Here is a 20,440-nt window from a genome sequence, read left to right on the forward strand (position 1 = left end):
AGGTGCTGATCCTCATTCCCGCTGCTTCACACTCAGCTGCGAACCATTCCAGTGCGAGCTGGAGGCCATCACCCGATGAAGCCAACAGAACCACATCATCTGCAAAAATCAGAGATGAGATTCTGAGGCCACCAAAGCGAAAGCCCTCCGCCACTTGGCTGCGCCTAGAAATCCTGTCCATAAAAATTATGAACAGAACCGGAGACAAAGGGCAGCCCTGGCGGAGCCCATCACCCACCGGGAACGAGTCCGACTTATTGCCGGCAATGCGAACCAAGCTCTTACAACGGTTGTATAGGGATCGAATGGCCCGTAGCAATGGGCCAGACACCCCATACTCCCGCAACACCTCCCACAGGACACCCCGAGGAACACGGTCGAATGCCTTCTCCAAGTCCACAAAACACATGTAGACTGGTTGGGCAAACTGTCATCACATTGACCTTTCTATTTTTATAGGTTGAGTTCATTTTATACATAATGCATAAATGTGCTTGGTTAGAGTTGATGTTCCATTCTAGAAGGTTTTAAGCTTCACTGGTGAAAGTGTCCAGATGATACATGCTGAGGGGAGATGAGAACATAGCAGGTTAATTGCATGCACGCTTACGATACACATATTAATCTAGTAGCAGGTCTGAGCGAAGGCCTAAGCGTCTTCTGCTTCAGTTTGAGACTGGCTGCAAAGTACTCTACTTAGTGATTAATGACGAGGGTCCATTATTAGCTCTCAGAGATGCTAAGACCTGAAGTTATTACCTTAAAAGGCAAGTAATGTAGAAAGGAGAAGTTATATGTCGGTGTAAGGTTATATGTACGTGATGTACCCTTGTCTGCACGAGTTGAACTTTTGCCCATCTGTCACCATGTATTTTTGAACTGTATTGACGTAGGTGTGATATTTTGTCCTATAAAACCAGAACCCAATGTATTCTTGTCAGAGCAACCCATTCCGTATGCTGACGGTTGGTTGTTCTCCTGTGATAATAAAACTCATCGTTTGATTGCACTTTTCCGGAGCCTCCGTAGTTTGTTGTCTGGTCTAAAGTTGATCGATCTCGCAGCAGTTGGAACACACCCTCCGGTCCCCCTTCTTAAAGATGGGGACCACCACCCCGGTCTGCCAGTCCACAGATACTGCCCCTGATCTCCATGCAACATTGCAGAGGCATGTCAACCAGGACAGCCCTACAATGTCCAGAGCCTTCAGGAACTCGGGGCGGACCTCATCAACACCAGGGGCTCTGCCACCAAGGAGTTGTTTAACTGCCTCAGTGACCTCACCCCCGGAAATTGGCAGGTCATTCCCCTCATCCCCAGACTCTGCTTCCTCCTCGGAAGACGTGTCAGTGGGATTAAGGAGGTCATCGAAGTATTCCTTCCACCGCCTGACAATTTTCTCAGTCGACGTCAGCAGCGCTCTGCCAGCACTATACACAGTGCAGGTAGAGCACCGCTTTCCCCTCCTGAGACGCCTGACAGTTTTCCAGAATCTCTTCGAGGCAGTCCGAAAGTCTTTTTCCATGGCCTCTCCGAACTCCTCCCACACCCGAGTTTTTGCTTCAGCCACTGCCCGAGCCGCATTCCGCTTGGCCTGTCGATACCTGTCGGCTGCCTCCGGAGTCCCACAGGCTAACCAAGCCCAATAGGACTCCTTCTTCAGCCTGGTGGCTCCCTTCACCTCTGGTCTCCACCATTTGGTTCGGGGATTACCACCACGGCAGGCACCAACCACCCTGCGGCCGCAGCTCAATGCAGCAGCTTCGGCAATGGAGACGCTGAACATGGTCCATTCGGACTCAATGTCCCCAGTCTCCCTCGGAATGCTGTTGAAGCTCTGCCGGAGGTGTGCGTTGAAGATCTCGCGGACTGGGGCCTCTGCTAGACGTTCCCAGCACACCCTCACTACGCGTTTAGGTGCACCAGGTCTGTCCAGCATCCTCCCCCGCCACCTGATCCAACTCACCACCAGGTGGTGATCAGTTGACAGCTCAGCCCCTCTCTTTACCCAAGTGTCCAGAACATATGGTCGCAGGTCTGATGATACGATTACAAAATCGATCATCGACCTACGGCCTAGAGCGTCCTGGTGCCACGTGCACTTATGGACACAGGGTGTTCGTTATGGCCAAACTGTGATTAGCACAGAAGTCCAATAACAAAACACCGCTCGGGTTCAGATCAGGGAGGCCGTTCCTCCCAATCACGCCCCTCCAGGTCTCGCTGTCGTTACCCACATGAGCATTGAAGTCTCCCAGCAGGACAACAGAGTCTCCAGGTGGAGCACCTTCCAGCACCCCCCCAGGGACTCTAAGAAGGCTGGGTACTCTGAACTTCCACTCAGCGCATAAGCGCAGATGACAGTCAGGACCCATTCTCCAACCCTAAGGCGCAGGGAACAAAACCTCTCGTCCACCGGGAAAAACCCCAACGTACCGGCAGCAAGCCGAGGGGATATTAGAATACCCACCCCAGCCCGTCGCCTCTCACCAGGGGCAACTCCAGACTGAGACAGAGTCCAGCCCCTCTCCAGGAGACTGGTTCCAGAGCCCAAGCCATGCGTAGAGGTGAGCCCGACTATATCTAGCCGGTACCTCTCAACCTCACGCACTAACTCAGGCTCCTTCCCCACCAGAGAGGTGACATTCCATGTCCCTATTGCCAGTCTTGGCAGCCGGTGGTCAGTCCGCCAGGGCCTCCGCTCCTGGTCGCCACCCGGCACACAATGCACCCGAACCCTATGGCGCCTCCTGCGGGTGGTGGGCCTGCGGGAGGATGGGCCCATGTCTCCTTTTCGGGCTGTGCCCGGCCGGGCCCCATGGACTAAGGCCTGGCCACCAGATGCTCGCCCTCGGGCACCCGTTATCGACTCTGCTTCTAGATTAATTAACCAGTGGTTAGAGCATGAGGGAGAAGCCTCTCTTTACACTGTGGAAGCCAACCTACAATAGCTTATTTCCGGTTATCCCTGGCTATTGGACTCTCTGCATCCGCTCGTGCAGAATTTCGTTCTCCACGAGCTTCACCTACACCCCCCCGCCGCTACCGCTTGCCTGCTCGCTTCAACGGAGGACGTGCCGTCCGAATCGCCGGACGAGGGATTACCCGGCCTGTCGGAGCCATCTCCAAGAAAGAAGCGACGTTTGCGCCGTCGGCGTGGCACCCACACAGCCAGATGTCGGGACATGTAAGCAATCGGCTGTGGTGAGTGAAAGGAAAGCTTTTTCTGCTGCGTCAGACTCTGTGACTGTGTTTTCTGGAGCTATTTTTTGTGTTTCTACTGAGGATAACAATGATTTCTCACCCATGGCCATAGCTTGTAAGACTGCCTGTTCTGAACCCTCGTTCCATGTTTATGACCGTGTCCGCTCCATTGTCTCATCCTCACTTCCATCCCAGTCAAATGCCACGCTGCCCTCAGTTCAGTCAGTTCAGTCAGCAGCCGTGATGCCCTCAGTTCAGTCAGCAGCCGCGCTGCCCTCAGTTCAGTCAGCAGCCGCGCTGCCCTCAATTTAGTCAGCAGCCGCGCTGCCCTCAGTTCAGTCAGCCACTCCACCACTTATTACAACTCCACTACAATCGTCTCCGCTACCTGTAGGTCAGTCTGTAGCCGCTTCGCTGCCTATTGCACTGTCCCCACCAGTTCAGCTGTCTGCCCGCTCATTTACTCAGCCACCATCCTCACTGTCTCATTCAAAGCAGGGAACACACTTCACCAGAATATCTGCTGGTTCTCTTAAGCTGGCCATGTCAGAGACAGTTGCTTCCTCTAGGGCCTCCCCAGAGGCTGGGTGTCAGTCACCAGCCAACTCTGGACCCCTAGAGGTCAAGACGCCAGCGCCAGCAGCCTCACCGGAGAACTCACCAGAACAGTGTCAGCTCTCAGCACCCCCTGAGAGCTCAAGTGAGTTCACCCGTCCGCCTCCGTCCTCTGCTGAGTGTATTGGGGAACACTTTCAGCCCTCTGAGGACTGCTTAGTCCCAGCCAGGGTCCACACTGGCAGAGGTCTCTGTACCTGCTGCTTCAGTGTCTGTTTCCACTGGAGGGCCAGAGGAGCCCGTCCAGTCTCAAGCCATGTTAGCTGGGGGTTCAGGTGAACCCAGCCAGCCTCAAGTGTCGTCTGCTGGAAGGCCCGAGTCACCCGTCCAGCCTCAAGTGTCGTCTGCTGGAGGGCCCGAGTCGCCCGTCCAGCCTCAAGTGTCGTCTGCTACACAGCAAATTCAAAAGTGTTAAATGTTTTGGTGTTAATAGTCTTCTTGCAAAAGTAGAGTTAATTTTACTCTAAGCAGAGTCACATTCTTTTAATGTAACTCTGAGGTGTAAAATGATAGTAGTTAAAATCGAGTGTTAAAAATGAGTGTTTCTCTGTCAAATCTGGGGGTGTTACAATGGAAACATTAACTCCTGACCTCTTAACTCTGAACTCCGACAGGGGCTATGACACCAACAGAGTAAATTCACAGACTCCGCCTCCAGCACGGCTCCAGTCGAAGCTGAAGTGAAGCCGTTTCAGAACATTTTGCTCTACATATTTGAGTTGTTTGCCATGCTTGGTAAGTCATTTTTTTCAAAGATTGTTTCAATTATTATTATGAGCTTTTACTTCTGTGGCTCTTTGGAGTTGAGACAAAGCTGTGTGAAAGGCATTAGCCGTGTTGCTCGCTGATAGCATAATATTCTGTTTTAGCTAGCTGAAAGGTATTGTTTGTGGGCAAATACCACAGCCTTGAAAAAAGCTTGCATGTGAATTTTCAGTCAAACCTTTGGTCAAATACACCTAAAACAATGTCTAGAATGTGAAATGTTAGTATAATGGTGCTACTTGAAGTCTGACAACGATCGCCCATAAAAAAAAAACGAGCAAACAGCAGTAGCAGACGTCCTGACTGGATTCTACGTTAGCATTTAGATCCCTCCAGAGTTTTGTGCACACGGTTTAGGTAAAAATGAAAAAGGTTGAGGTTTTACATTTAGTTCAGTATTACCTGTTGCCTGCGTCCTTGTCCTTTGGGAAAATACTTTACACAAGTAATGGCTCAAAAAGGATTCCTTTTTTTTTTTTCTTTTTTTTTACTGTGCTGCAATTGTTTACTGGATTATTTGTGCCATTAATTAGTGTCAACTAATTTTTATTCAATCTCCGCACAGGATATGCTTGTGAAGATGGAATATGGGGGAGAGCAGAAGTGCGTTGAAGTTCCACAAAGGGATGAATGAAGGACATGCATATTGTATTGAAGAAATAAGTGATGAGAATGCTGTTATTTGCATTTACCAGCTCACCTATGTCAGACCTTTTGATAAACACAATTCTAATGAAAGTGAGAACATGTACACTGAACACAGTTCAGAATAAATGTTTTTCAAAAACCATTGCGTCTTTTTAGTAAATGTTTATTTCCAAAAGAAATTTCTAGAAGTTCAGAACAGTAAAATTCCCGCTTTTTAGAATGAATTAGAAGATAACTCTTACGTAGTTAAACTAAAATACTCTTGAGAGTTAATATATAAACTCTTAACACCAAGTGTTAAATTATCAACTCCAGACAGATTTGGTGTTTAACACTAAATCAGAGTTAACGTACCAACTCTCCAAAAAGAGTTAAATTAACACTCTCTGGTGTGGACCCATATAGACACTTTAATAGTGTTGAAATCAAATCCGACAGTGTTAATTTGGACATGCTGGATTTGCTGTGTAGAGGGCCCGAGTCGCCCGTCCAGCCTCATCCAAGTGAGATGAGAGAAATGTTTCATTCATCCAACTGACAAAACATTTCTCCCACTGAAAACGCAACGTCCAGATGAACAGAATCTACTTTTGGAGATTTACTTACCTGGACGATTGAGCATGCATGAAGACGATATTATATTATATTATATTATATTATATTATATTATATTATATTAACTTGTGCCATCATCAATTTTATAACTTTTTTGCCCTTCAATCAACAGAGGTCAAATTCCCAGGTGTGTGTTTGTTGTTGAGCCAAAGGCAGCATTTAAGGGAAGGTGACGAGGGAGAACAGATACTGTTAGGGATCTAGATACAGCAGCTCTGTGCTCTGTACACTTACATATTGTTACACAAAGAAGGTAGATGTGTTCTCTGATCATGGATAATGTGTCTATTGTAAGAATTTTTATTTTGTCAGGATTTAATGAGACAATGAATTACAGAGTACCACTCTTGTTAACCACCTTACTGTATTATTGTGTGATTTTATTTATCAATATTTCTCTTGTGCTGCTCATTGTCTTGGATGAAAGCCTCCATGAACCTATGTACATTTTACTGAGCAGCTTCTGCATAAATGCACTTTATGGGACCACAGGTTTCTACCCAAAATTCCTTTCAGATTTACTGTCGTCTTCTCACAGAATCTCCTATGAAGGGTGCCTTTTACAAGCTTTTATCATGTATTCATTTGCTTGCTGTGATTTGTCTATTTTAGCTGTCATGGCCTTTGACAGGTATCTGGCAATATGTCGACCTCTGCACTACCACTCTTTCATGACTAAGAGGAGGCTTTCACAGTTGGTGTGTTTCTCCTGGCTGACACCTTTCTGTGTTTTTGCCATCAATGTAGTGCTTACAGCAAGACTCAAGTTATGTGGTATAAAGATTCAGAGAGCCTTATGTCTAAACTGGTTAATTGTTCAACTTGCTTGTCCTGAAGCTGACACTTTTTCAAATAACATCAGTGCATATGTGATACTTGTCATTAATGTGTCTCATTGGCTTTTCATAATTTGGACTTACTTATATCTTATTAAAACATGTGTGAGGTCCAGAGAGGACAGAGTAAAGTTTATGCAGACCTGTGTGCCCCATCTGACTTCTGTGATCATAAATTTCACTGTAATGGTTTTTGATTCGATGTACTTGCGCTTTGGCTCCAGAGATTTACCCCAAAGCCTCCAAAACTTCATCACTCTTGAATTTCTCATCATCCCTCCAGTTATAAATCCTCTCATGTATGGATTTAAACTCACCAAAATACGACACAGAATCTTGAGTTTAATTTATTTGAAAGGGAAATGATTTCCATTAAGGTTAGATTTCCTTATTTAAAATAATTCAAAAATATTCAAAACTTGTCTAAGGCAAACATATATTTGGACTAGACTAATTTTACTAATATTCTTTGTTATATTTGTCATAATAGGACACATATTTGTCATATATGTCATATTTGCTCAATCCAGCACGAACATTAAATGAAAACAACATTTTTTTCATGTTTTTGACTAAGAATTTCATTTTAAAAAGGATTCTGCATGAGTTTTTAAGTACTGTTGTAAAATTCATCTATATACCATTCAGAAATCATCACAAATTGACATTTCATCTCCTTGCCTTGCTGTGTCTTCATGTTCAAGGTATATTAGCTGATATATGTGCAAGTTGATTAAACAGGTTTATTTCAAAGTGTTTTAGGTTTAAAGTAAACAAAATATTGTATGAAATATTCTGTTGTAAAGGGCTGGTTAGTGCAGGCATCCCTGTGTGTTACATCTCAGTTTATCACAAAGGTCAGTTAACAATGCTTAATGTTTTTTTTTTCCTATAAACACGTTACATGTATAAATATAAGGATCAGTGTTATTAGGCTGTATTTTTTCAGTAGTATTTATTTATATATATAGTTTTTTTTTTATTATTATTATGGAAAAATAGTAATAGTAATTGAACTGTTACCTACTTTTATTTGGCATTTTTTTTTGTTTTTAAATTTATATGTAAATTTCTCTCTGTACATTAATTAATGACACCATAATTCTGTACTTTTTGAAATCTGATCATATATCCCCATTGCTTGACATACTTTAGTACTTACTACTTTAAAAATTAAAGTTTTGTTTAGCATATCAAGCATAAAATTGTGCTGTTGTTGTTTGAAGTTTTTCAATCCCATTGCATAAAATTAAAAAATTAAAAAAAACAACAAAAAACAATTCAATAATAGTATTTTAACAGTAACTCCCTTCTCTTCTACTCCTTCCTCGCCTTAACTAGGAAGGAGGCTCTCTCAGCTGGTGTGTTTCTCCAGGCTAACACCTTTCTGCCTTTTCTCCATCAATGTCCTGCTAACATCAAGACTCAAGTTGTGTGATATAAACATTCTGTCACGGCTGCCGAGGCGAGCCATGTGGTATTGACGGGAGAAAGGACCCAAATCGCAGGCAGTAGATGATAATGCTGGTGATGTTATATTTACACAGTGGTGAGATGACAAAACAGGCAAGAGGGAAGACAAAACTAAAGACCTAAACTGGGAAAGCTAAATGACAAACCTGAGAGGGTACCAGAATGGGGTGAGAGGCAGAGAGACACGGACGAGGGACAGGACACCGTGGACCACAGAGTAACGCAGACTGACACGCCGTAACGCAGACGAACCGGCATCAGGCAGGAGAACACACAGGGCTTGAATACACACACCAGTAATCAGGGGATGAGAGACAGAAGGGCAACACAGCTGGGAGAAATCAGAGCTGACGGGACAGGGGAAACGTAAACTGAACACACTCACATCAGACAGAGACCTTCACAATAAGACAGGAAACTCAGACACAGAGAACCAAACACGACACAGAACTAAACAGACAGATTCGCAAACAGTGGGGGGGGGGGGGCACCATAGACAGACAGAGACAGACCGAATATAACACATAGAACTCGAACAATAATAATCATCATCATAATAAACTAAAAGCGCTGGGTCACCGACCCAGGACCATGACAGTACCCCCCCCCCCCCCCCCCTCAAGGGCTGGCACCAGACAGCCCAACACAAGAAAATGAAAGAAAAACACAAAAACCGCCCAAAACAGAAAACAACCCGACCAGGGCGGGCAGCGGGGGTCCATGAAGGAGGGCTCGAAACAAAACACCGAAGCACAAGAAAGTCCCAAAACAAAACAGGAGTCCAAAAAAGAACAGTTCAGGGGGCCGGCCATGCGGAAGGCAACGGCGGCGATGTGGAAACAGTTCAGGTGGCCGGCCGTGCGGACGGCAACGGTGGCGACGTGGAAATAGTTCAGGGGGCTGGCCGTGCGGAAGGAAGCGGCGGCGACTCAGGCGAAAGGGGTCCGGAGGCCGGCCGTGCGGAATGCAGCGGCGGCGATTCAGGCGAAGGGGGTCTGGGGGCCGCCCACGACGGAGATGACGCCCGACCAGTGGCCTGGAAGGCGGCCAATAAACCACAGACCCAGACGAGGCTGGACCAGGCGACGCCGAAGGCGAAGACACGGAGGCTGGGCCAGACGAGGATGAAGCAGCTGAAGCGGAGGCTGGGCCAGACGAAGGCGAAGCAGCTGAAGCGCAGGCTGGGCCAGCCGAAGGCGAAGCAGCTGAAGCGGGGGCCGGGCCAGACGATGGCGAAGCGGGAGAAGCTGAGGCGGAGGCCGGACCGAGCGAAGCGGGCGAAGCTGAGGCTGAGGCCGGACCAGGCGAAGCTGAGGCCGGACCAGGCGAAGCTGAGGCCGGAGCTGGACCAGGCGAGGATGAAGCCGGAGCTGGACCAGGCGAGGATGCAGCCGGAGCTGGACCAGGCGAGGATGCAGCCGGAGCTGGCGACGCTGACGATGCTGATGAGGAGGCTGCTGCAGGCGACGCTGATGCTGATGAGGAGGCTGATGCTGATGAGGAGGCTGCTGCAGGCGACGCTGAAGCTGATTAGGAGGCTGCTGGTGGAGCAGGCGGCGGCAAGGATGAAACTGCTGCTGCAAGCGTGGATGAGGCTGCTGGTGGAGCAGCTGGTGGCTGGACGGGCTCCTCGGGCCCCCCAGCTGACGAGGCAGGAGGCTGGACGGGCTCCTCGGGCCCTCCAGCAAGAACAGTCTCAGGACCAGTGGGCTCTGGCAAGCATAGAACAGAACCAGCAGGCGCACGGGCCTCTGGCAGGGACAGAACAGAACCAGCAGGCACACGGGCCTCTGGCAAGCACATAGCAGGCTGCAGCTGCACAGAGTATTGACTCTGCTCAGGCAGCGACAGCCGGGTGCAGTCCTCAGCTGGCTTCTTAACCTCCAGGGGTCCAGAGTCAGCTGGGGGCTGAAACCCAGCCTCAGGGGAGGCCCTGGAGTGCATCTCAGTCTCAGAACTGGCCAGCCTTTGAGGAATGTTGACATTATTAGATTTGTCTCTCTGCTTGGAATGGATGGGCGAAGAACAGTGTTTTTCAGGTTGAATTGACTTGTATTGTTGTACAGGTGGAGAAACTGACACAGGATGCAGGGCTGGTGGCTGCTGAACAGGAGGCTGAACTGAGGGTGACTGACATAATGGTTGTGATGACAATGGTGGTGGAGTGGGAGACTGAACGGATGATAAGGCTGATGATTCTTCTGCCAACTGGGCTTCTGACTGGGCTAGGGATTGCAACATAGATTGCAGTAAGTCTGGCTGTGACTGTAACTGAGCTACGGGTGGTGAGGCTGAATGTGGTGGAGGTGGCGACTGAGCTTCTGGCCAGGCGGCTAACCGAGCTTCTGGCCGGGCGGCTAACCGAGCTTCTGGCCGGGCGGCTAACCGAGCTTCTAGTAGATAGTCTTTTTTATTTTCAGATTCCGGATTAAAAGTCCTGGTTAGCATAACACAGGACTCGGAAGAGGCAGAATGAAAGCAGTCCTTTAAATCCTCAGAGCATGTGTTAACGGACCTTGGAGTATCTGACAAAGAATTAACAGTTTCTGAATTAATCTTTTCACATTTGAATAAACCTGAGTTGACTGGCATTGAATTACTAGACTCAGGATCAACTGACAGAGTGGTCATGAATGGAAGCTCAGATGGAACAGAAAAAACACTGTGTTCCTGACTCACAGAATCTGCCGGTAACTGACGGCCGCGTGGACGTCGCTTCCACCTGGGAGAAGGGGCTAGAGCGGCAGGGGAAGCGGGCGGTGATATGAGGCAGCTCTGAAGTGGCTGCTCCTGCTGTGGGGTGGATAGGCTGGGTGGAATGAGGATGATTCCCAGTGCTTTGTAAAAAGCCTGGGCTGGTGTGAGCTGGCCACTGGGGGGCTGCATGTACATGAAACAGTCACTCTAGCTGACCCCGAGGGCTTGCTTGGCGAGCGAAGGATGACGACGGCGTGACCGCCGTTTTGCCCAGAAGGAGGGAGAAGCCGAATGAACGGGCGGCATTTTGTCTGGCTGAGAGTCCTCTGGTGGACTGGGGAGAGGATCTTCCGGTAAGCCAGGCAGGTCAGCTGTCGCAGTTGGGGGGTGAAGATGAAGCGTGTTGAGGATGAAGTCCTGTACGAGTGGGTTAAGTGAGTCTAGCAACCAGGAGTGATTGGAAACTAGCCGCTGTAGTCGGGCCTCCAGAGCATGACGAAGTTCCTCCCCCTCATGCTCTAGCCACAGATTAGTCCATCTTGAAACTGAATCGGTTAATTCCTCCCGAAGCTCCTTGGAAGGTGCGAATGCCGCTGGGTCCATGTTTGGCTGGTTCATACTGTCACGGCTGCCGAGGCGAGCCGTGTGGTATTGACGGGAGAAAGGAGCCAAATCGCAGGCAGTAGATGATAATGCTGGTGATGTTATATTTACACAGTGGTGAGATGACAAAACAGGCAAGAGGGAAGACAAAACTAAAGACCTAAACTGGGAAAGCTAAATGACAAACCTGAGAGGGTACCAGAATGGGGTGAGAGGCAGAGAGACACGGACGAGGAACAGGACACCATGGACCACAGAGTAACGCAGACTGACACGGCGTAACGCAGACTGACACGGCGTAACGCAGACTGACACGGCGTAACGCAGACGAACCAGCAACAGGCAGGAGAACACACAGGGCTTAAATACACACACCAGTAATCAGGGGATGAGAGACAGAAGGGCAACACAGCTGGGAGAAATCAGAGCTGACGGGACAGGGGAAACGTAAACTGAACACACTCACATCAGACAGAGACCTTCACAATAAGACAGGAAACTCAGACACAGGGAACCAAACAAGACACAGAACTAAACAGACAGATTCGCAAACAGTGGGGGTGACACCATAGACAGACAGAGACACAGACCGGATATAACACATAGAACTCGAACAATAATAATTATCATCATAATAAACTAAAAGCGCTGGGTCACCGACCCAGGACCATGACACATTCAGAGAGTCTTGTATCTAAACTGGTTAATAATTAAACTTGCTTGTCCTGATGTTGACATCTTTAGAAAAAACATCAGTGCAAATGTAACACTTATTGTTTATCTGTGTCATTGGCTTTTTATAATTTGGACTTACATATATCTTATTAAAACATGTGTGAGGTCCAGAGAGGACAGGTTAAAGTTTACGTAGACCTGTGTGCCCCACCTGATCTCTTTGATGACTTTCCTGTTTTTTCTTGATCCAGTGTACATGATATCTGGCTCTACACGTTTACCTCAAAGCCTCCAAAACTTCATCACTATTGAATTTCTCATCATCCCTCCAGTTATGAATCCTCTCATATATGGATTTAAACTCACCAAAATACGAAACAGGATATTGGGTTCATTTTATTTTAAAAGAACTTCGAAATTAAGAGCTCCTTGTTCACCAAATAAAAATGGAGCAAAATAAAATTTCAAAAATGTACATTATTCTCTTGTACATGACAGCAAATGAAGGCCTCATAACATTAACTATAAATGCACCAAGACAACCAAGTCTCAGTAAAAAGCGTTATTGTTTACTTAAATTTGACCTTTAGACTATCAAAGATCTGAAGACAACTAACACATATTTTACCTTTTGAAAATTTATTATTATTGTTTCTTGTTTTTACATTTTTTCAGATGTAAACTAAAATGCATTTCCACTTCTGGTTTTAGCTTTAATCCAGGTCATCTTATCGTTTGAACTTAAGGTGTCATAATGCCATATCTCTAACACGTTCCATTAAGATGTAAATTGGTCAATTTATTGTCATTTACAGTAAATAGGTTTATGTTTCTCAAGTAACAGACTCATATTTATATCCTTTTTTCAATTATAAAATGTTTGAGTCTCATGAGTGACGTGTTTACTGTGGCTCAAAGTTTAGCCAGTTTTCCGGGTGCCTCTGTAGTCTCGCTCATTGTACACTTATATCACAAAGCTAATTCAGAAAATATAACTGACATGATGTCTATATTTAAGAGAATATCAGCATTATAATGTGAATGTATAATATTGTTGTCAGGCCTCTGTGTAACTGTAGGAGAAAAATAGTTTGATAGAAACAGCATTAGAATAGAATAGAATAATCCTTTAATTGTCCCACAAGGGGAAATTTGCTTGTAACAGCAGCCAGAAAGACACATATAGAAACAAACAGGACACAGAACAGAAACATACACTCATCCCTGCTGGACAACATCTCCCACCCCATGCAGGAGACTGTGACAGCACTGAGCAGCTCCTTCAGTGGCAGGCTGCGGCACACACGGTGTGGGACGGAGAGATTTCGCAGGTCTTTCCTCCTCACTGCTGTCAGGCTCCACAACAAAGACTTTAACTGATCAAACACACACATTCACACACACTGAGTGCAATACTCTTTTTCTGACAAAGTTGTATTTTTACTCAGTTGTATAAAGCATTTGCATTCTATTTCTATCCTATTGTATATTTTATTCTATTTATTGTACTGTATATAGTATTTTATTTTATTCTATAATTAATGGGAGGTGAAGAGGGACAGCAGACATTAGTCAGGTACAGACGCAGCAGCTCAGTGCTCTGTTATGTTGTTATTTTAAAAAGGTAGATGTGCCCTCTGATCATGGATAATCAGTCTAATGAAAGAAGTTTTATTCTGTCAGGATTTAATGAGACGATGAATTTCACAGTACCCCTCTTCTCAGTTACTTTACTGTATTACTGTGGGATTTTGTTCTTCAATATTTCTCTTGTGCTGCTCATTGTCTTGGATGAAAGCCTCCACGAACCTATGTACATTTTCCTGAGTAGCCTTTGCATTAATGCACTTTATGGAACCACAGGTTTCTACCCCAAATTCCTTTCAGATTTACTGTCGTCTTCTCACAGAATCTCCTATGAAGGGTGCCTTTTACAAGCTTTTATCATGTATTCATGTGTGTGCTGTAATTTGTCTATTGTAGCTGTCATGGCCTTTGACAGGTATATGGCTATATGTCGACCTCTGCACTACTACTCTTTCATGACTAAGAGGAGGCTTTCACAGCTGGTGTGTTTCTCCTGGCTGACACCTTTCTGCATTTTTGCCATCCACGTCCTGCTTACAGCAAGACTCAAGTTATGTGGTATAAAGATTCAGAGAGTCTTATGTCTAAACTGGTTAATTGTTAAACTTGCTTGTCCTGAAGCTGACACTTTTTCAAATAACATAAGTGCATATGTGATACTTGTCATTAATGTGTCTCATTGGCTTTTCATAATTTGGACTTACTTATATCTTATTAAAACATGTGTGAGGTCCAGAGAGGACAGAGTAAAGTTTATGCAGACCTGTGTGCCCCATCTGACTTCTTTGATCATAAATGTCACTTTAATAGCTTTTGATTCGATGTACTTGCGCTTTGGCTCCATAGATTTACCCCAAAGCCTCCAAAACTTCATCACTCTTGAATTTGTCATCATCCGTCCAGTTATGTATCCTCTCATGTATGGATTTAATCTCACCAAAATACGAAACAGAATCTTGAGTTTAATTTATTTGAAAGGGAAATGATTTGAATTCAAAAATATTCAAAACAGATGCAGCAATATAAATACAAGTCTTTCTGAAGGCACTTGATTCAGAAACATTTAGTCATGTTTGCCTTGTCTAAGGCAAACATATATTTAGACTAGACTAATTTTACTAATATTCTTTGTTATATTTGTCATAATATGACATATATTTGTCAAATGTGTCATATTTGCTCAATCCAGCACGAACATTAAATGAAAACAACATTTTTTTCATGTTTTTGACTAAGAATTTCATTTTTAAAAGGATTCTGCGTGGTTTTTTAAGTACTGTTGTAAAATTCATCTATATACCATTCAGAAATCATCACAAATTGATATTTCATTTCTTTGCCTTGCTGTGTCTTGATGTTCAAGGTATATTAGCTGATATATGTGCAAGTTAATTAAACAGGTTTATTTCAAAGTGTTTTAGGTTTAAAGTAAACAAAATATTGTATGAAATATTCTGTTGTAAAGGGCTGGTTAGTGCAGGCATCCCTGTGTGTTACATCTCAGTTTATCACAAAGGTCAGTTAACAATGCTTAATGTTTCTTTTTTTTCAATAAACACGTTACATGTATAAATATAAGGATCAGTGTTATTAGTTTGTATTTTTTCAGTAGTATTTATGTATTTATATAGGGTTTTTTATTATTATTTTGGAAAAATAGTAATAGTAATTGAACTGTTACCTACTTTTATTTGGCATTTTTTTTGTTTTTAAATTTATATGTAAATTTCTCTCTGTACATTAATTAATGACACCATAATTCTGTACTTTTTGAAATCTGATCATATATCCCCATTGCTTGACATACTGTAGTATTTACTACTTTAAAAATTAAAGTTTTGTTTAGCATATCAAGCATAAAATTGTGCTGTTGTTGTTTGAAGTTTTTCAATCCCATAGCATAAAATTAAAAAATAAAAAAAACAACAAAAAACAATGCAATAATAGTATTTTAACAGTAACTCCCTTCTCTTCTACTCCTTCCTCGCCTTAACTAGGAAGGAGGCTCTCTCAGCTGGTGTGTTTCTCCAGGCTAACGCCCTTCTGCCTTTTTTCCATCAATGTCCTGCTAACATCAAGACTCAAGTTGTGTGATATAAACATTCAGAGAGTCTTGTATCTAAACTGGTTAATAATTAAACTTGCTCGTCCTGATGTTGACATCTTTAGAAAAAACATCAGTGCAAATGTAACACTTATTGTTTATCTGTCTCATTGGCTTTTTATAATTTGGACTTACATATATCTTATTAAAACATGTGTGAGGTCCAGAGAGGACAGGTTAAAGTTTACGTAGACCTGTGTGCCCCACCTGATCTCTTTGATGACTTTCCTGTTTTTTCTTGATCCAGTGTACATGATATCTGGCTCTACACGTTTACCTCAAAGCCTCCAAAACTTCATCACTATTGAATTTCTCATCATCCCTCCAGTTATGAATCCTCTCATATATGGATTTAAACTCACCAAAATACGAAACAGGATATTGGGTTTATTTTATTTTAAAAGAACTTCAAAATTAAGACTTTCTTGTTCACCAAATAAAAATGGAGCAAAATAAAATTTCAAAAATGTACATTATTATCTTGTACATGACAGCAAATGAAGGCATCATAACATTAACTATAAAAGCACCAAGACAACCAAGTCTCAGTAAAAAGCATTATTGTTTACTTAAATTTGACCTTTAGACTATCAAAGATCTAGACAGCTTACACATATTTTACCTTTTAAAAATTATTGTTTTTTGTTTTTTACATTTTTTCAGATGTAAACTAAAATGCATTTCCACTTCTGGTTTTAGCTTTAATCCAGGTCATCTTATCGTTTGAACTTAAGGTGTCATAATGCCATATCTCTAACACGTTCCATTGAGATGTAAATTGTTCAATTTATTGTCATTTACAGTAAATAGGTTTATGTTTCTCAAGTAACAGACTCATATTTATATCCTTTTTTCAAGCATAAAATGTTTGAGTCTCAAGAGTGACGTGTTTACTGTGGCTCAAAGTTTAGCCAGATTTTCGGGTGCCTCTGTAGTCTCGCTCATTGTACACTTATATCACAAGGCTAATTCAGAAAATATAACTGACATGATGATGTCTATATTTAACAGAATATCAGTTTCACAGTTTGCAAATTAATTCAAAGACAGGGGAAGAAAGAAGTGATTGCTTAGTAGGTTATAGATTCATGCTGCTTTAAAACTACCTTCTTTCCACAGAGCTGCTGTTAAAAAATAAAGGCCTGACAGTACTATATACACAGCAAGTGTGTTTTTGTTTATGAGTTGGCACCACAGATTGTACAAGGTTCATGTTAGCACAGAATTCTGGGCCCTATGTATAAACAGTCTCTATATATGTGACACAATGTGATGTGTGGAAGGAAGAGAGGACTCAAACTCAGGACTCGCAGGCTGGTGAAGGATGTGGATGATGTTTGTTGTGAAGCCAGGATGAACAGAACATGAGAAGATGGACTGACTATACCAATTGAATAAATGAATGAATGAGTGAGGGAGTGAGTGAGTGAATTAATAAATTAATGGTTGGCTGGCTGACTGGATGGACTGAACTGAAAACACACATGAGGAATGGACGGAATGACAAGACTGGGAACTGAGGGCTTAAATACACAGTGTGGAGTTGTGATATGATGTGATAACATTAGGTTGCTGCATTATAATGTGAATGTATAATATTGTTGTCAGGCCTCTGTGTAACTGTAGGAGAAAAATAGTTTGATAGAAACAGCATTAGAATAGAATAGAATAATCCTTTAATTGTCCCACAAGGGGAAATTTGGTTGTAATAGCAGCCAGAAAGACACATATAGAAACAAACAGGACACAGAACAGAAACATACACTCATCCCTGCTGGACAACATCTCCCACCCCATGCAGGAGACTGTGACAGCACTGAGCAGCTCCTTCAGTGGCAGGCTGCGGCACACACGGTGTGGGACGGAGAGCTTTCGCAGGTCTTTCCTCCTCACTGCTGTCAGACTCCACAACAAAGACTTTAACTGATCAAACACACACATCCACACACTCTGAGTGCAATACTCTTTTTCTGACAAAGTTGTATTTTTACTCAGTTGTATAAAGCATTTGCATTCTATTTCTATCCTATTGTATATTTTATTCTATTTATTGTACTGTATATAGTATTTTATTTTATTCTATAATTAATGGGAGGTGAAGAGGGACAGCAGACATTAGTCAGGTACAGACGCAGCAGCTCAGTGCTCTGTTATGTTGTTATTTTAAAAAGGTAGATGTGCCCTCTGATCATGGATAATCAGTCTAATGAAAGAAGTTTCATTCTGTCAGGATTTAATGAGACGATGAATTTCACAGTACCCCTCTTCTCAGTTACTTTACTGTATTACTGTGTGATTTTGTTCTTCAATATTTCTCTTGTGCTGCTCATTGTCTTGGATGAAAGCCTCCATGAACCTATGTACATTTTCCTGAGTAGCCTTTGCATTAATGCCCTTTATGGGACCACAGGTTTCTACCCAAAATTCCTTTCAGATTTACTGTCGTCTTCTCACAGAATCTCCTATGAAGGGTGCCTTTTACAAGCTTTTATCATGTATTCATGTGTGTGCTGTAATTTGTCTATTGTAGCTGTCATGGCCTTTGACAGGTATCTGGCAATATGTCGACCTCTGCACTACCACTCTTTCATGACTAAGAGGAGGCTTTCACAGCTGGTGTGTTTCTCCTGGCTGACACCTTTCTGTGTTTTTGCCATTAATGTCCTGCTTACAGCAAGACTCAAGTTATGTGGTATAAAGATTCAGAGAGTCTTATGTCTAAACTGGTTAATTGTTCAACTTGCTTGTCCTGAAGCTGACACTTTTTCAAATAACATAAGTGCATATGTGATACTTGTCATTATTGTGTCTCATTGGCTTTTCATAATTTGGACTTACTTATATCTTATTAAAACATGTGTGAGGTCCAGAGAGGACAGAGTAAAGTTTATGCAGACCTGTGTGCCCCATCTGACTTCTGTGATCATAAATTTCACTGTAATGGTTTTTGATGCGATGTACTTGCGCTTTGGCTCCAGAGATTTACCCCAAAGCCTCCAAAACTTCATCACTCTTGAATTTCTCATCATCCGTCCAGTTATGAATCCTCTCATGTATGGATTTAAACTCAGCAAAATACGAAACAGAATCTTGAGTTTAATTTATTTGAAAGGGAAATGATTTCCATTAAGGTTAGATTTCCTTATTTAAAATAATTCAAAAATATTCAAAACAGATGCAGCAATATAAATACAAGTCTTTCTGAAGGCACTTGATTCAGAAACATTTAGTCATGTTTGCCTTGTCTAAGGCAAACATATATTTGGACTAGACTAATTTTACTAATATTCTTTGTTATATTTGTCATAATATGACACATATTTGTCATATATGTCATATTTGTTCAATCCAGCACGAACGTTAAATGAAAACAACATTGTTTTTTCATGTTTTTGACTAAGAATTTCATTTTAAAAAGGATTCTGCATGATTGTTTAAGTACTGTTGTAAAATTCTGATGATTTCTGAATATACCATTCAGAAATCATCACAAATTGATATTTCATTTCTTTGCCTTGCTGTGTCGTGATGATCAAGGTATATTAGCTGATATATAACACGTTACATGTATAAATATAAGGATCAGTGTTATTAGGTTGTAATTTTTTCAGTAGTATTTATTTATTTATATAGGGGTTTTTATTATTTTGGAAAAATAGTAATAGTAATTGAACTGTTACCTACTTTTATTTTGGCAGTTTTTTGTTGTTTTTAAATTTATATGTAAATTTCTCTCTGTACATTAATTAATGACACCATAATTCTGTACTTTTTGAAATCTGATCATATATCCCCATTGCTTGACATACAGTAGTATTTACTACTTTAACAATTAAAGTTTTGTTTAGCATATCAAGTATAAAATTGTATTTTTCAATCCCATAGCATTAAATTAAAAAAAACCAACAAAAAAACAATGCAATAATAGTATTTTAACAGTAACTCCCTTCTCTTCTACTCCTTCCTCGCCTTATCCTTCCAACCAACCCTCAGCTCTATCATATCTTCTTTCTAATAGCAGATCCTTTAAATTCAAAGTGAAATATATTTCTAAAGCACGTTTAAAACAATAGCTTTTGACTAATGTGCTATCATGTAATAATAATAATCAAATGACAAAAAAAAAACACGGGACAAAATGACAGAATTTAAGGAAGGAAAAATAAAAAGAGAAAACATGAGTAAGAAATACCACAAAAAAAGTAATCAAATCTTCTGATTTAAAAGACAAAAAATAAAAGTGGCTTTTCAAATGGGTTTTAAAAATGTCTAATGTTGGGGTGATCCTGATGTGAAAGGGCATTTTGTTCCACAGTTTAGGAGCAGCCACAGCAAAGGCCCGATCTCCTCTGTGCCTTAATCTGGACCTCAGGAAATGTAGGAGCATGTGGTCTGCAGACCTCAGTGATCTTGAAGAATTGTACAAATTAAAAATATCAGAAAGGTACGAAAGGGCGATAATCCATGAAATACCTTAGAAACAATTAATGAGCTAAATAAAGCTTCTACAAGGATAAAGATCTGATATGATCCATTCATCTCACCTGCTGTATTATACTATTTCCAAACTGTTTGGTACAAAGATAAATCAGAGGTCAAACCAGATCATCAAGGAACT

General features: G+C 42.6%; 3 protein-coding genes and 1 long non-coding RNA gene across 4 annotated transcripts; all 4 read left to right on the plus strand.

The window, feature by feature from the left end:
• Positions 1-4,426: 4,426 nt before the first annotated feature.
• Positions 4,427-5,374, plus strand: LOC145421121 (uncharacterized). The gene is made up of 2 exons (XR_013902415.1): positions 4,427-4,554; positions 5,150-5,374. It is a non-coding gene; the product is annotated as an uncharacterized LOC145421121 (long non-coding RNA).
• A 638-nt stretch (positions 5,375-6,012) lies between these two features.
• Positions 6,013-8,068, plus strand: LOC113008179 (olfactory receptor 6F1-like). The gene has a single exon (XM_080290793.1). It carries the CDS (start codon positions 6,105-6,107, stop codon positions 7,047-7,049), a length of 945 nt encoding a protein of 314 aa, XP_080146919.1. The 5' UTR covers positions 6,013-6,104; the 3' UTR covers positions 7,050-8,068.
• A 5,576-nt stretch (positions 8,069-13,644) lies between these two features.
• LOC113007597 (olfactory receptor 10Z1-like) lies at positions 13,645-14,704 on the plus strand. The gene has a single exon (XM_080290563.1). The coding sequence runs from the start codon at positions 13,760-13,762 to the stop codon at positions 14,702-14,704; it is 945 nt and encodes a 314-aa protein (XP_080146689.1). The 5' UTR covers positions 13,645-13,759.
• A 3,120-nt stretch (positions 14,705-17,824) lies between these two features.
• On the plus strand, positions 17,825-18,942 carry LOC113008226 (olfactory receptor 6F1-like). Its single transcript, XM_026145499.2, has one exon. The coding sequence runs from the start codon at positions 17,998-18,000 to the stop codon at positions 18,940-18,942; it is 945 nt and encodes a 314-aa protein (XP_026001284.2). The 5' UTR covers positions 17,825-17,997.
• Positions 18,943-20,440: the final 1,498 nt, after the last annotated feature.

The sequence above is a fragment of the Astatotilapia calliptera genome, chromosome 16 (genome assembly GCF_964374335.1).
Source record: "Astatotilapia calliptera chromosome 16, fAstCal68.1, whole genome shotgun sequence".
NCBI lineage: Eukaryota > Metazoa > Chordata > Actinopteri > Cichliformes > Cichlidae > Astatotilapia > Astatotilapia calliptera.